The sequence below is a fragment of the Tupaia chinensis genome, unplaced genomic scaffold (assembly GCF_000334495.1).
Source record: "Tupaia chinensis unplaced genomic scaffold, TupChi_1.0 Scaffold000415_1, whole genome shotgun sequence".
Classification (NCBI taxonomy): Eukaryota; Metazoa; Chordata; class Mammalia; order Scandentia; family Tupaiidae; genus Tupaia; species Tupaia belangeri.
The window spans coordinates 1,556,913-1,570,758 of NW_006159920.1; the positions used below are offsets into that span (position 1 = coordinate 1,556,913).

The window sequence follows — 13,846 nt, forward strand, 5'->3', positions numbered from 1 at the left end:
CTGCTGAATAGCTGATGACAAGAGCCTCTTACTATCAGAGAAGTTGGCCTAGACCCTTGGTCTTCTTGAAACAATCTTTTACCCTTTAGAGACAGACACCCAATATGGTCCTTGTAGGAACAGCAAGCATTACAAGCAGAAAATTCACCTCGATATCGGAACACTCCAAACCAGCCTTCTCACTGTATCTCAGGAAGTCCTGGCAAGGAGGGGAAGCAGGGAAGGGTGTGGGGAGGGGTGAAATCAGTTAATAAAAATAGCCAGAGAACTATAAAATCATATCATAAAAACGCAGTAACACCAAGACTTTCCTGCCCAGCAGAGGAGGTCATGGCTTGCAGTAGCTGAGAAGTGGCATTGTGGTTATGTGAGACATACTAAGTTGTTGAGAAAGTCATGACTTATTTTCTATGTTTTTCTATGCAAAAATGTGTCATGACTTTCCTGATGACCCAATATAACACAGAGAAAAGCCCTAGAATAGTGAAAACTTCAAAGCCATGGGTGAAGAGAGAGCAGACGATAGGGAGAAAGGAAAGAGGGATTATGAAAAGAAAGTATGGGAGAAAGGAAAGGTAGGTCTCGCTTCTGTTTAGCCTCAGATTTCCATAAAAGGAATCAAGTTAAACCATTATTGAAAAATAAAACATCGAAAAAATTTTAGGCATTACTCATCTAACGTTTTTAGAGGAGCTTTGCCTTTCCCTCTCTTTCTCTTTTGTATTTCACTCTGACTTTATGCTCTTATTATTATTATTTTTTAAAGGTATCGAATCAGTGATCACGACAAAGAAAGAGTGAATTGATAACTGAAAATGAAATAACAACATGGAGGGTGGGAAGAACAGCTATGCAATGTTATCTGGAGGCTAAGTTTAACGGTAACCAGCAGACGAGCTAAAAGCCTGCCCCAGCTCACAGCCCCATGGGACACACGATGGAGACGGCTCAGAGCCTGGGGAGACGCTTCTCCAGCCTGACCCACACTCCCTGCTGCTTACCTTGAGGAGTAACTGGTATTTTGTTATTCTCTGAATGGGCTTTATAAGGAAGTCGCTGAGTGTCAGCCTTTGATTTATTTCCTGTTTTACCTCCTGAAACACAAGAGAGCTATGTCAGAAAAAAAAAAAAAAAAAGGAGCCAAAGAACTAGGGTGTTCTAGATCAGGGTTCAAAGGCACCAAGGACGGGCTTACATGTTTTCCCGCAAAGTTAGAGAATTTTCAAGCCAGGTGAGAGGTGGCGTTACCTAGGTGACTGCCTATTCGTGGTGAAGGACACATCTCGCACACCATTATCTGCTTGCCTGTGCGCTGACAATGAGCACCTCCACACTTCAGTCCTCCCCAGACCCTCTTTCTGTCCTGGGAGATGAGCTGGAACGAGCATTCTGCTCTCTCTATTGCTCTGGGCCCAAGCTAGGAAAGAAGGGCTGCTTCTCCTAGGACATGGCGAGCCCTTGGAGCTGGGCCCTCAACTCAGATCTCCAAACAGTTGACGGCTCTTCCCAAGTGATGGTGTTTGTCTTGCCACCAACAAGATAAATCCTCATAGGCTGGGACAAAATACACACTCTGAAGTGCTTAACACAACCTCTGGGAATAGGAGCAGATGCTGGGAAGTGACTGCAGACCCCTAATGTGAGAGAAGGGTCCTTGGCACAAGGTGTCCTGTGGACTGGTGAGGATAGTGCAGGCACTGTCTGCTCTGGGGTCACTTCAGAAGGGCCAGGGTTTATGAAACAGTCCTGTGATACAGGATCATTCTGCAAATGGAGGCTTCTCCAAGCAGTCAGGGCCACCTCAGCACCTCTCAGGCAAAGGTGGTCATGCGAACTTCACTAAGCAGCTTGCTCTGTCAAGGCAGCCATTCTTGTCCTGAATAGGCCAACAGCGCCGTGTGTGGGTCACTTGTGGATAGATGATGTCTGATGTTTCCGGATGTGGCTGCCATGGCCTGTGTCGCAACCCCTACCCCCCACTCCTTCCCGTTCTGTGAAGCTTCAGCAGCTTACCTCAAAGTAGGTGTCATATTCAGCCACGATATATTCGGAGCGTGGCTTGTTCTGGCAGTACCACACGTAGATGTGCAGCTTCCGCTCCTGAGAAGGCAGAGGGAGAGACATGTGGATGGCTGGCACCTGGTGCCTTCTGCTCCACCTCAGAGTGCTGTGCTGGTCTGCGCATGGAGAGACCGACAGAAGTATGGCCCACACCTGGGCATGCACCCAGCCAGCTAAATACCAAGGCTATGAAAGTATACCTCGTAGGTAAGAACCCACCTTCCACAGTGCCACAATTTTAAAACACCACACCACCACCACCACCGGCAAAACCAGCACACTCAGATAGGAATGAGAAGGAAGGCAAGTCAACACAGAGTAGAAGAGAGAAGAAATTTTAAAATGAATATAAATGAGCACAGCGAGGGAGTAGGGGAGAAGGCGAAGGTGGACACTCACATGTTTTATAAAGAGCTGTGCCAGTCTGTCTTGGTCCTGGATACATTTTTCCAGTTCAGTCAGGAAAAAGCTAGAAGAAGAGAGAGGGGATAAGAGAAAGAATCAAAACCACAATGAGGTATCACCTAATCCTTGTCAGAATGGCTTTTATCAAAAAGAACAAAACAAACAGACAAACAAACAAGAATAACAAGTGGGCAGTGGAGAAAGGTAAACCCTTGTGCACTGCTGTTGGGAATGTCAACTAGACAGCCGCTGTGAGAACTGTATGAAGGTTCCTCAAAAATCTGAAAACAGTACTACCTTTCAACCCAGTAAGCCCACTAGTGAGTATATTTCCAGAGGATAGAAAATCAATCTGTTAGAGAGACATTTGCACATCTATTACACATTATTCATAATAACTAAGACATGGTATCAACCTTAGTGGTCAGTAACTGACAAATGGATAAAATAAATGTGGCACATATACCCCACAGAATACTATTCAGCCACCAGAACAATGAACTCATGTCATTTGATATACAATGGGTGAACCTAGATGATATAATGCTAAGAGAAATAACTCAGGCTATGAAAGTCAAACACTATATATTTCTACTTAAATGCTGAGAGTCATGACTCAGAAGCAGACATTAGAGGACCTGACAGCATGCAAATAGAGACAGCAATGGTAGATACCGGAAGCTAGACAGAGGTGGGGAGGAGTGATGGAAGAGTGCATATCAGTAAGGAGAGGAGGCTAGGTGCTATAGTTGAGTAGAAATGTTGCTGACAATTTTTTTTTTGGAGAGGGTTTTTTTTTTTTTTTCTTGCTATAGGGCATGTGCGCTTGCCAGCCAGACAGAGAGAGACAGAGAGACAGAAAGCGAGAAATCACACCCCAGGGGGGATGGCCACGATGCAATCCCTTCTCCTCCATTCTCTTCTTGGGATCTTGGGCATGTACACACATGTGCCCGGTGTGAGTTTAAGCCACTGGGTCCGGGACGCTAACCGTGGTCGACTATGTGGGAGTCCAGTGACATAGCCATTACGCTAACTGCTGGTCCCAGTTGCTGACAATTTAATATATACTTGCCAAAAAAACTGTCTAGTGAATTTCAAATGTACATAATATAATGTAACATTAAAGGTTAAAGGTGGCTAATATATCTTTGATTTGATTGCACAACGTATACATGCTTTAGGAAAACAACACTGGGGGCTAGCAGGTGGTGAGGTGGTTAAGGTGCTTAGAGTCTCACATGGCTTATTTATCATGCTTTGAGTCTTGGACCTGTCGTCTTGAAAATCATGACAGGCACATGTGTGTACATGCCCAGAGTCCCCAAGAGGAGAATGGAGAAGGGATTGTGACATGGCCATCTCCACTGGGTGTGATTTCTCATTTTCCCTCTCTCTGTCTCTTTCCGGCAAGCACAAGTGTCCTATGACAAAACAAACAAACAAACAAACAAAAAACAAAAAAACTCCACTGTACCCCACAAGGTATACAATTATATGTAAATCAGACATTACAGTAAAAACATAAACAATGAGTGAGAAAGAGAGTGAGAAAAGGAAGCTGCATCATTTGTATTTCTCAATGATAAGATAAATGACAGAGCACTCTCCCCCAAACCCTAACACTTAGATCAGATGCAGAAAGAGGACTCAGGTCCTGAGTTCTCAAGATACTCCCATTCTCAGGGCAGCATTAACACTTACTCCTTATGCCAGTCATAAATCTGGTGAATATTTCCAAACACGATTTTATCCTTCCCTCGCATATCCTCAGGGACGCCCTTCTCTTCTATTCTCTTCATAAAGCCCTGTGGCAGCAGAGGCAATGGTTAGTATTTTTACCAGAGTTTTGTGCAGATAGGCAACACTTTTATGAAGTTTCTGGGTCCCTTTCTTTGTCTTCAGTCCCCTTAAGAAAGCAGAACAAAGAAGAAAACAATAATTTTCCCCTCTCCCTTATCCCAATCCAAACTGATAATATCTTTAAAGGCTAAGAACCAGACACATCTAGCCAAGAAATAAGTCTTCATATATTAATACTTCAGACTTTGTACAATATGATTCCATATAATCTCATTTCAGCTTTAAAATCAGATTTTGAGGTTGTATAGGTAGCATTTATCCCCATCTGACAGACAGACACACCAAGCCACCTAGACGCTATATGACTTGTCTTCTAATCACACTGATCTCTGACTTTCCTGGGTTTCAGTCTCTTAGTCTCCAGATTCCCACGTCCTCTGCTTCTGGGCTGAGCTTCACATGCAAATTGCTGTTCTCTTTCTAGTCCCCACTCCCCCCATCCCCACCTGAAGATGAGAATAATTTTCATGCAATAGAAGTCAAGTCTTCTATATACCAGATTAGTATGTTTTTTGAAGGTTTGAGAAAAGCAAATACAAAGCCCTAAGTCAACGAATTGCATGGGATAAAGAGTTAGAGGCCAAAGACAAGGAACCAGCAGGCGATTTAGACATTAGACATTCCATTTTTAGACTTCATATTCTTTCTTTTAAGATGATTAGCAATGATGCTCTAAGCCATCTAAATTATCCATTTAATTTCTAAGACTTTTTTTCAACTAAGTATCTAAGTCCCTCTTAAGTGAACTCCTGTGGAGATAGAGCTATTTTATTTACTACTAAGTTGACTCTCCACTGTGGACCAGTCAATCTTGCTCGTGAGTGATATTTTTCTTTGTCTGTCTTCTTGGTAGCTCTAACACTCTTGCTAAAATCTAAGGAAATGCATAAGCCCCAAGATACCACTAAGAGCGACCAGCTTTGTGCCCATGGTGGTTCATAACTCTGAAAAATATATGCCCACATGGCTAAATGCCAAATTAAGACAATAACTTGGCCACATAAACCAAAGTGAAATAGATTCAGCTCTAACCAAGAGGTTCCTCCAAGTACTCTAACATTTGGGCTCTTATATCCCTCTAAATTCAAGGAGAAAAGGAAAAACATTGCCTACATATTTGGTTTATTACCATTTTAATTTTTTTTCTGCAAGTACTCAGACAGGGTAAAATACACAGATAGAGCCATCTGTGAAAACAACATGGCCTAGGTGGGGTTTACTATGCTCCTGGCTAGGTGACCACAGACTCACCTGAGCCATCTACTCACCTCCACCACAATCCCAAGGTCCTTGACATAGTCTTTCTCTGTCTGTACCAGCTCATTCAGGACAAACCTGAGCAGGAGATTAAGAACAATGAGGGATCCTCTTATGGTTAAGCAAGAAATTGGCACACTTAGGTTCACGGGTTCCTTTGGTACCTTTATGATAAGACTGAACACCCAGGAGGGTGATCACTGATGTTTTCTCTACAAAAGGGCCTCACTGAAGGGCTGAGCACACTGAGGCTAGAGAGGGCTTTCTCCAGATGACACATAACAGTCGCACAAAGAACACTCATCAGCCAGCGTTTTCTTTCCATACTATATGCATCTTTCTCCTCCCTCAGAACTGGACAATTGTATAGACATGCACGAGTCAGACGGAATGACAACCACACTGGCAAAACCGAGTTATAGAAACTTTGACGCTGAAACCAGCAGATGATGTAATGGTTATATATGTCCAACCACAGTTTGAGTCCTGGATCCAGTGGCTTGAAACTCACATTAGGTGTATGTGCATGGATGCCCAAAATCCTGAGAGGAGAAGAGATTGTGGTGTGGCCATCTCCCTGGGTGTGTGTGTTTGTGTGTGTTTGTGTGTGATTTCTCACTTTCTGTCTCTCTGTCTCTCCAGCTTGCACACACACCCTATAGCAAAAAATCTCTCTAAACAAAACAAAACAAAACAAAACTTTGAGGCCAGGGGATCAACATGAGACTTTTATTCTTTCATTTTAGCTCTATTCCTCACTTAACAAGAGTAGAAAGACATTTGTTTGATAACCAACCTTTAAGGCCTTAGGGACATGGATATCAACTGAAGCTTTCAAGATACAGAAGCTACAATTAGTCAGATAGGTATCCATGGTAACTGACCTAGAAAATCCCCAGACAAGGCCAGAAGGACTGATTGCAGACATTCCATAATCACAACTTTGAATGTAATATTCTCTGCCCAGGACGCAGGATTTAACAACTACAAGGTTATTCGCTTTCACGGTTTTTCACTGTTAATTATTTCTATCTCTTAGAGCAATTCCAAATATGCCAGTTACTTTATTTGCATGTTTCCATGCTTATAACAAGGTATTATAACATCCTTTTCTATCTAAAGGAAAGTACTCAGACAGAAAGGTTAGGTAACTTGCCTATGTTACCTAAAGTAAGTAGTAGAGTTGGGATTTGAACCCAGTTGTATGAGTTCAAGGACTGTGTTCTTTAGCCATAGCCTATGGCCTGGTAAACTACTCAGACTGGCTCTCTGGAGCCCCTGAAGCCTCAATGCAAACACTACTTTTCCTTTCTTCTGTACAGTCATAAAAGAGTTATCCCCAAATGCTGACTGCTGTGCACGTGGGCAGGCTGAATGCTGCACAACCTACTGGAGTCTAGTCTTACGATCTAATTGGAGACTATTCTGCTTGGAGTCACACAACTGCATTTTTGGCTTAAGTAGCAGAAGGGACAAAGCTCTGAGATGTCAAAAGGGGCCCTAGCACAAGGGTTGAACCCAGGAAGTAATTTATCTGAAATTCTCATTCTGTACAGCACTGAGAAGCCACCAACACCCCGGGGTCTGGGCCCTCAGGGCAATGGAGAGGAAACAAAGGAACACATGCTTCTTTATCAGCATGCCCAGCACTTCCAACCATCTCCCTCTCTTACACACAGGCAATCATGTGTTTTAGGCCACAGGAAGGAACTGGCAAGGCCAAATAAAAGCATTTAAATATATCTTTAGCATGGCCCAAGATACTGCTTCTAAACCCACAGGCAAATTAGAGTGGGAACTTGGGGCTGGTAGAGCCCTCTGTAGATGAGGTCCTGCTCTAGGTCTCTAGGTGATATTTTTATGCTATGTTGACTTATGGGGTTGTCTCAGGGTTTTTAGCCTCTAGAGAAGAAAATGTACTAGCGGACCTAGCCTCTGGTGGAGTAGCTGGGGAGATCATGATGCATGAAAAGACATTCTGAAAAGTTACATAAACGATTTAAATTATATGCACCACAAGGTACTACATGATTGCAAATAAATTGAATTGAAAATAAAATTCATGTTAATGAACAAGAATCTATTCTTATAGTAAAGGTTATTTACAAATAAATGTTATTCTTTGGTCCAGCTAATATTCTTCCAGTCATAGATTAGACTCCCTTTGACCTCTTTTACAATGGTTGGGATGGCTGGTCTTTCACAGAAAATCCCTTAGAGCCTTGGCATTGGCTGTTCCCTCTCTCAAAAACGTAGCTCAACCAGAGCAGGAATTGAGTAAGAAAAAGTGAAGGGGTCCTCCCTGTTGTTAATTAGCCCAACTTTCTCCCTCACTCTTGCCAGTCTTTTAACTGGGTCACAGACATGAAAATTAGCAAAAAGAAGTGAGGGTAGGTCCTTCCATTGCCTGGAAAGTGAACATTTATGACCTTGTTTCTGAGAAAACCAAAGTAGAAACATCATAGTGGGGGTCTGGCCTAAAATCAAGGCCTTTTTGTGGAGGTGAATAAGTGCCAAGTAAATGCTATAATTCCATATTTACCCCCTGAAGTTCATCAGTGCTCAGGGGGACCCCAAAAAGTTGGTGAACGGAATAGAAGTTGAGAAATAGTATCCCAAAGGGATATTTCCTAAAACTTGCATAAACTGATTCTTCTTAGCTTTTCAGGTTGTTACACTGGGGAGGCTGTTAGAGCTGATGTTCCAATCCCTTGGCAAGCTGAAACAAAACTTACAGCAGGGAGGTGACCTTTGAAATGGTCCTTAGCAAAGCCGGTCACTTCTCTTGTCACCTGGGTTAAGCAGGATTATAGGCAGTCATTTAGCCACTATCCACACATGACGTTATCTGATTTTGCTACAACAGTAACAGAAGTTTGCTGCCTCTTTTACCAACTTTACCCATCTCTTCTCATCTCATTCTCACCCAGCTATACACCACTGCACACCCGAGCAATCCTAAAATTGCAATTGTTAGCATGCTTTTCTCTTATTGTCTATTGTCCTTATTCTATCCTGCTGTTCTCTATGACCATGATGAGAGGATTTTTAAAAAGAATTATTTTATATAACTTTATTTGTTTACTTACTTATTTTAATTTGACCAGAGAGGGACAAAGTGAGTGGGGGAGGAGTGAGAAAGCAAGCCACCAGATCTGGGACTTGAAGCACAGTTGGCCATGTGGGAGTCCAGCACCCTTAACTACCATGCCACCTGCTTGTCCCAAAAGAGAGGATTCGTAGATGATTAATTATGAACTATACATGAGGCTAGAGGCTGAGCGGTATTGGAAATGGCAATAGGACATCAAAGAGTTAAATTAGAGTCCCTTGAAGAAAACATGAAAACAAATCTTCATTTGAGCTGTGGTCAGGGCTCACTAGGTACTCTGTTTCCTAAATGAGAAAACTAGAGTATTAGAGGGGTTATGATTTTGTATTACTGGTATTGGTTTTTCTTTGAACATCTCAGATAATATAAGATTAACTTCCCATCAAGATAGATGATACTAACTTGCATAACATTTGGCTTTTGTGGAATAAACTACAATGTAAGCTGTATTTTTCACTAACCATCCAAAACGGGAAGGAGGCTGTCTTGGAACTAAAACCATGAATAGAAGCAAAATGAAAGCCTTGGGAGAAGGCGCAGAGATAGGACTTGCCTGGTGATACAATAGCTCCTTCTTCCTAGTCATCGCTTTCCTGGATTTGGGGAAATAGGTCCTTGGGTGACCTCTGTGTGACTTTCTGCGATGGTTAGGGATTCTCTGCTTCTACAGATTTCCAAACTTTGTTGTTTTCTTTTTTATTTCCCAAACTTTGTTGTTTTCCATTGAGCATCATATTTTAAATTTTTATCAGACCTTGGTTATAACCACACTTTGTCAATAATGGTTGCAATCTCACAGAGTACACGTCAGTCTAAATTTCTTCAAGTCAAAGCAGCTCACTATTTCTTGACACAACACTACAGCTCTGGGTTACCTTTACTGTGGATGGTATCCATGGGAACAGAGGGGAATCCTTTCCTGATTGTTCCCCAAATGTCCCCCACCCTTTGGCCATTGTCCACTGCACACAGGGATGCATCAGGGTGGATTCTGGGGAAGCCACTTACATCCTGCCCCTTAGAGCTTTGGCTTTCTGCTCTTCTTCCAGGTTTCTTTGCGGTGTGGGCGGGGTCATCCCCTCATTCAGGCAGCCTGCGGGATCTTTCAAGCTCGGCCGGTAGGAGCCTCCTTCTAGACTCTGAAAAGAGAGTAAGAACCTTAGAAAATGGACACTGAGAAGTCATTCGAAGTCCTATCCTCCCTCACTCCACATCTAGCCGTAGCCACGTTGAAAAATCTATAGGAAAGCTGTTCTTCTGGAGCCGCAGTGAAACACCAAGAGACGGGAGACTGCCATCCTCCTGCAGCAGGGACAACCAGGACGTACTCTGTACCTGTGTGCTGCAATTTCCTCTACGTGATCAAACTGTCCAAGCAACTTATCTCTGGGTTAGAGCCCCAGAGGTAGAGCCAACCACTGCAATTCTATACCACATAAGCAGTTCGGAAAGAAAATCAAATGCAAATTCCTAAGAGGAGGGTAGCGATAGGAGAAAAGTTTAGTAAAATCACATTTTGTTACCTCAGCTACAGTTTTTTTGAAGAAGCCAATGAGAGGCAGATAAGAAGGCATCAGTAGATTTAGCCACTTCTAAAAACATCATTTCTAAGGTGATTTACCAAGGGCTTTCTTTCATTTCCTACTTCTTTTCATTTCTTTTAATTGAGGTGCTACAGAATTGAGAAAACAAGTTCTAATATTAATAACTTATTCAGTGGATATAAAGGTAAAAAATCTAAATTTGAATCCAAGATCTGCTAGTCACTGGGTGATCCTATACAAGACAGCTAAATTCTTCTTTGCTTCATTTTTTTTTCAAATTTTAAATCAAGTCTCCTCCTCTATAGAGTTTTAAGGACTAGACAGAGACAAAAACTAAATAAAAATATTCTACAATAGTGAGGTTCTTTCATTGTGCCCAAGGATGAAGTCGTTAACAATAAGGATAATCAAAAGACCTCAATCAGAACTTTTATTTTATTTTTTTTTAGGTTTTTGCCATAGGGCATGTGTATTTGCTGGAGAAAGACAGAGAGAGACAGAGAAAGGGAAAGTGAGAAATCACCCCGAGGGAATGGCCACGCCACAGCCTCCTTTCCTCTATTCTCCTCTCAGATTTTGGACACTCACACACATACCCAGCATGATTTTAAAGCCATGAGGTCGGGGACTCAAGCCACAGTCAGCCATGTGGGAATCCACTGCCTTAACCACCAAGCCCCCATTGGCTCCAATCAAAACATTAAAAATATATTTATTTATTTATTTTATTTTAATTTGAACAGAGAGAGACAGAGAGAGATTTTAAAGCCAACTGCCAGGTCTGGGTGGTCAATCATGTGGCAGTCCAGTGCATTAACCACCATGCCATCTGCTGGCCTCCAATCGTGACATCTTTACAACTGCTCTAGAAGGACCACTCTGTGCCACTTCGCATGTCATGATGAAACTGGTAGAAGCAATGTGGACAAACAAGATCAAGGTCAAGGTGGGCAACTGCGAAACAAATGTGGGAGACTAATCTAAATTATTCTTACAAAACCCTTATTTATGCCAGCTGCTGTGGCTAGCAGGAACAATTTTATTTACTAGTCTTTGACAACATTAGCCCTAACATTTAAAGTCACAAAGATCAAAAAATACCATCCAAAAAGGTAGTGAGAACCAAAGGTTCCAGTCTGGTCCTAGTACTTGGAGTGTCTTTCTCAAACTGTCTTAACTGCTGTATTTTTACACAGGCTTAATACAGGTAGAAAAGCAACGTCTAGGGAAATGAAAGAGAAAGTGTCCAGGGAAATGGAAAAAAAAAATGCTGAATGGAGGCAAGGACTCTGATGGCCATTATCTTAGAAAAGATGGAGAATATATATATTTTTCTTTTTTTGGACATGCTTTTGCTATAGGGCATGTGTGCTCACCAGAAAGACAGAGAGAGACAGAGAGATAGAAAACACGAAATCACCCCCCAGGCAGGATGGCCATGCCACAATCCCTTCTCTTCCATTCTCTTCTTGGGATCCTGGGCATGCATGCACACACGCCTGGTGTGAGTCTAAGCTGCCGGGTCCAGGACTCGAACCGCGGTCGACCACATGGGAGTCCAGCGACATAGCAATTACACTAACTGCTGGTCCCAAGATGGAGAAAATTAAGACTTAAATCTGAAAAAGTTAATGCTTCTCAGCGTGAAGGGAGAGATACCAACCTTGATCCCCCCCATTCTCACATCCAAATTGACAAAATGTGCCAAGTGCCATGCCTGAATTTGTTCCCAATAACAGAAACTCTTTAGAATGAAGAGGACAGGGTCTTTCAAGCTTGAGAGAGAGAATTTCTTTTGATTTGACAGAAATATTGTTTACGGAACAAATAATCAATCATGGAAGTTGTTATGTTCAGAGCAACAGTATAGGCTAAAAATATAGAAAGGTCAAGAAGGGTTTGGCTAAATTTATAGAAACAGGCTCTGTAAACGTGTTATTAAGGAAATGAGAGTGTCTGGCACTGAGACTTGACAAGCCAGCAGACAGGCAGGCTTTCCAATGACATGTCCCCTGGTGCCATCACAGAGACAGGCTTCCCTGGCAGACAGACCTAGCTGGTGATTGATTTGATTATGTGCCTCTTACTTGCCCTCCCCCTCTGCCCATTGTCCTGTGACAGCCTTGTTCTGCAGCTGTTGCCTGGTGGAATAGTGACTGCAAGGCTCGGGAAACAGGAGTGTAACTGTGCCTTCGAGGTGCCTCCATGGAACATCCAGCTTGGCATAATCCACTTTCAACCCCTCTACAGAATGAAGGACACCTGAGGAGTCCAAAGTGTTAACAGGGAAATACATTCGGTTCCCTCTCACCTAACCTGTCCTGTGAGCAAAGAAGTCCCAGGTATCTCTGGGGAGGAGTCTCTGAGATGAAGCTGAGAAGGACTGGGGTCATGAGAGAGGAAAAAGAGGGAAATAAAGGACTTGGGGGCCGGCCAGTGGCATGGTGGTGAAGGCAGCTAGATCCCAGTGACCAAATGTGTGGTTCAAGCCCAGACCTGGAGGCCTGAAAAACACACTGTCTCTCTTTCTCTCTGTCTCTCTCTCTCTGGTGAACACATGTACCCTGTAGCAAAGATTAAAGACAAGAAAAAGATTTAATAAGCTATATGCTGGGTAATCTGCCTCAAACAAGGGGGTTGGCTATAAATGAATATAGAATTCAAGAAAGACTCCCTCTGAAGACCCAGCTACCTGTGCCACAGTTCTCCAGTTGGGCCCCTGTGTCCCAGCCAAGGTCAACTAGTGCTTCCTGGAGTTGTGCTGCTCCTGGGAGAAAACAGGAAGTTTTCGGTGAGGACTTCAGCCCCACCTAGGCCTCGGGGCCACAATAGTCTAATAGTCTAAGGAAGATGTACATGAGATATATGAAGTTTGTGTAGTTGGTCCAAGATCAGGGAGCAGACATGCAAATGGAATTCAAATAGGTGACTAAGTCCAGAGGAAGGCCATCCCTGTTTAAAAAGAACACATTAAAAAGCAGGGTCTTGGGGGGCTAGCAGATGGTGTGGTGGTTACATTGCTGGACTTCCACATGGCCGACCACAGTTTGAGTCCCACACCCAGTGGCTTGAAATATCATGCCAGGTACCTGTGTGTGCATGCCCAAGATCCTGGGAGGAGACTGCAGGAGAAGGGATTGTAGCATGGACATCCTCCCTGGCTGGGTGGGACTTCTCACTTTCCTTCTCACTGTCTCTCTCTCTCTCTCTCTAGCAAGTGCATACAGCCTAAGGCAAAAACCTCTTAAAAAAAGGGAAAAAGCAGGGTCTTGGGCCAGCAAGTGACCAAAAAGTTAAGGTGGCTAGTTCCCATATCGTAGACTTCACAGTTTGAGTTCTGCACCCAGCAGCTTGAAAATCATACCCAGTATGTGTGCATGCATGCTCAAAATCTTGAGAAGAGAATAGAAGAGAAGAGATTGCAGCGTGGCCATCGCCTCTCCCTGAGGGGAGGGGTGATTTCACTTTCTCTCTCTCTGTATCTCCTAATCTTTTTCTGGTGAGTGCTCTTTAAAGCAAAAATCTAAAGAAAAAAAAAGTAAAAAAGAAGCAGGGCCTTAACCTTCTAAGTAAGATCAATGAAGGGACATTTTTAAGCAGGGAA

At 43.0% G+C, this 13,846-nt stretch overlaps 1 protein-coding gene across 1 annotated transcript in view; it reads right to left on the reverse strand.

The window, feature by feature from the left end:
- The window catches only part of KALRN (kalirin RhoGEF kinase), a 681,131-nt gene that overhangs the window by 58,850 nt on the left and 608,435 nt on the right, over window positions 1-13,846 (reverse strand). The window contains 7 exon segments of the mRNA XM_006154563.3: window positions 149-199; window positions 1,002-1,094; window positions 2,014-2,100; window positions 2,461-2,530; window positions 4,171-4,274; window positions 5,598-5,664; window positions 9,707-9,837. Of these exon segments, the coding sequence (XP_006154625.1) occupies window positions 149-199; window positions 1,002-1,094; window positions 2,014-2,100; window positions 2,461-2,530; window positions 4,171-4,274; window positions 5,598-5,664; window positions 9,707-9,837 (603 nt within the window).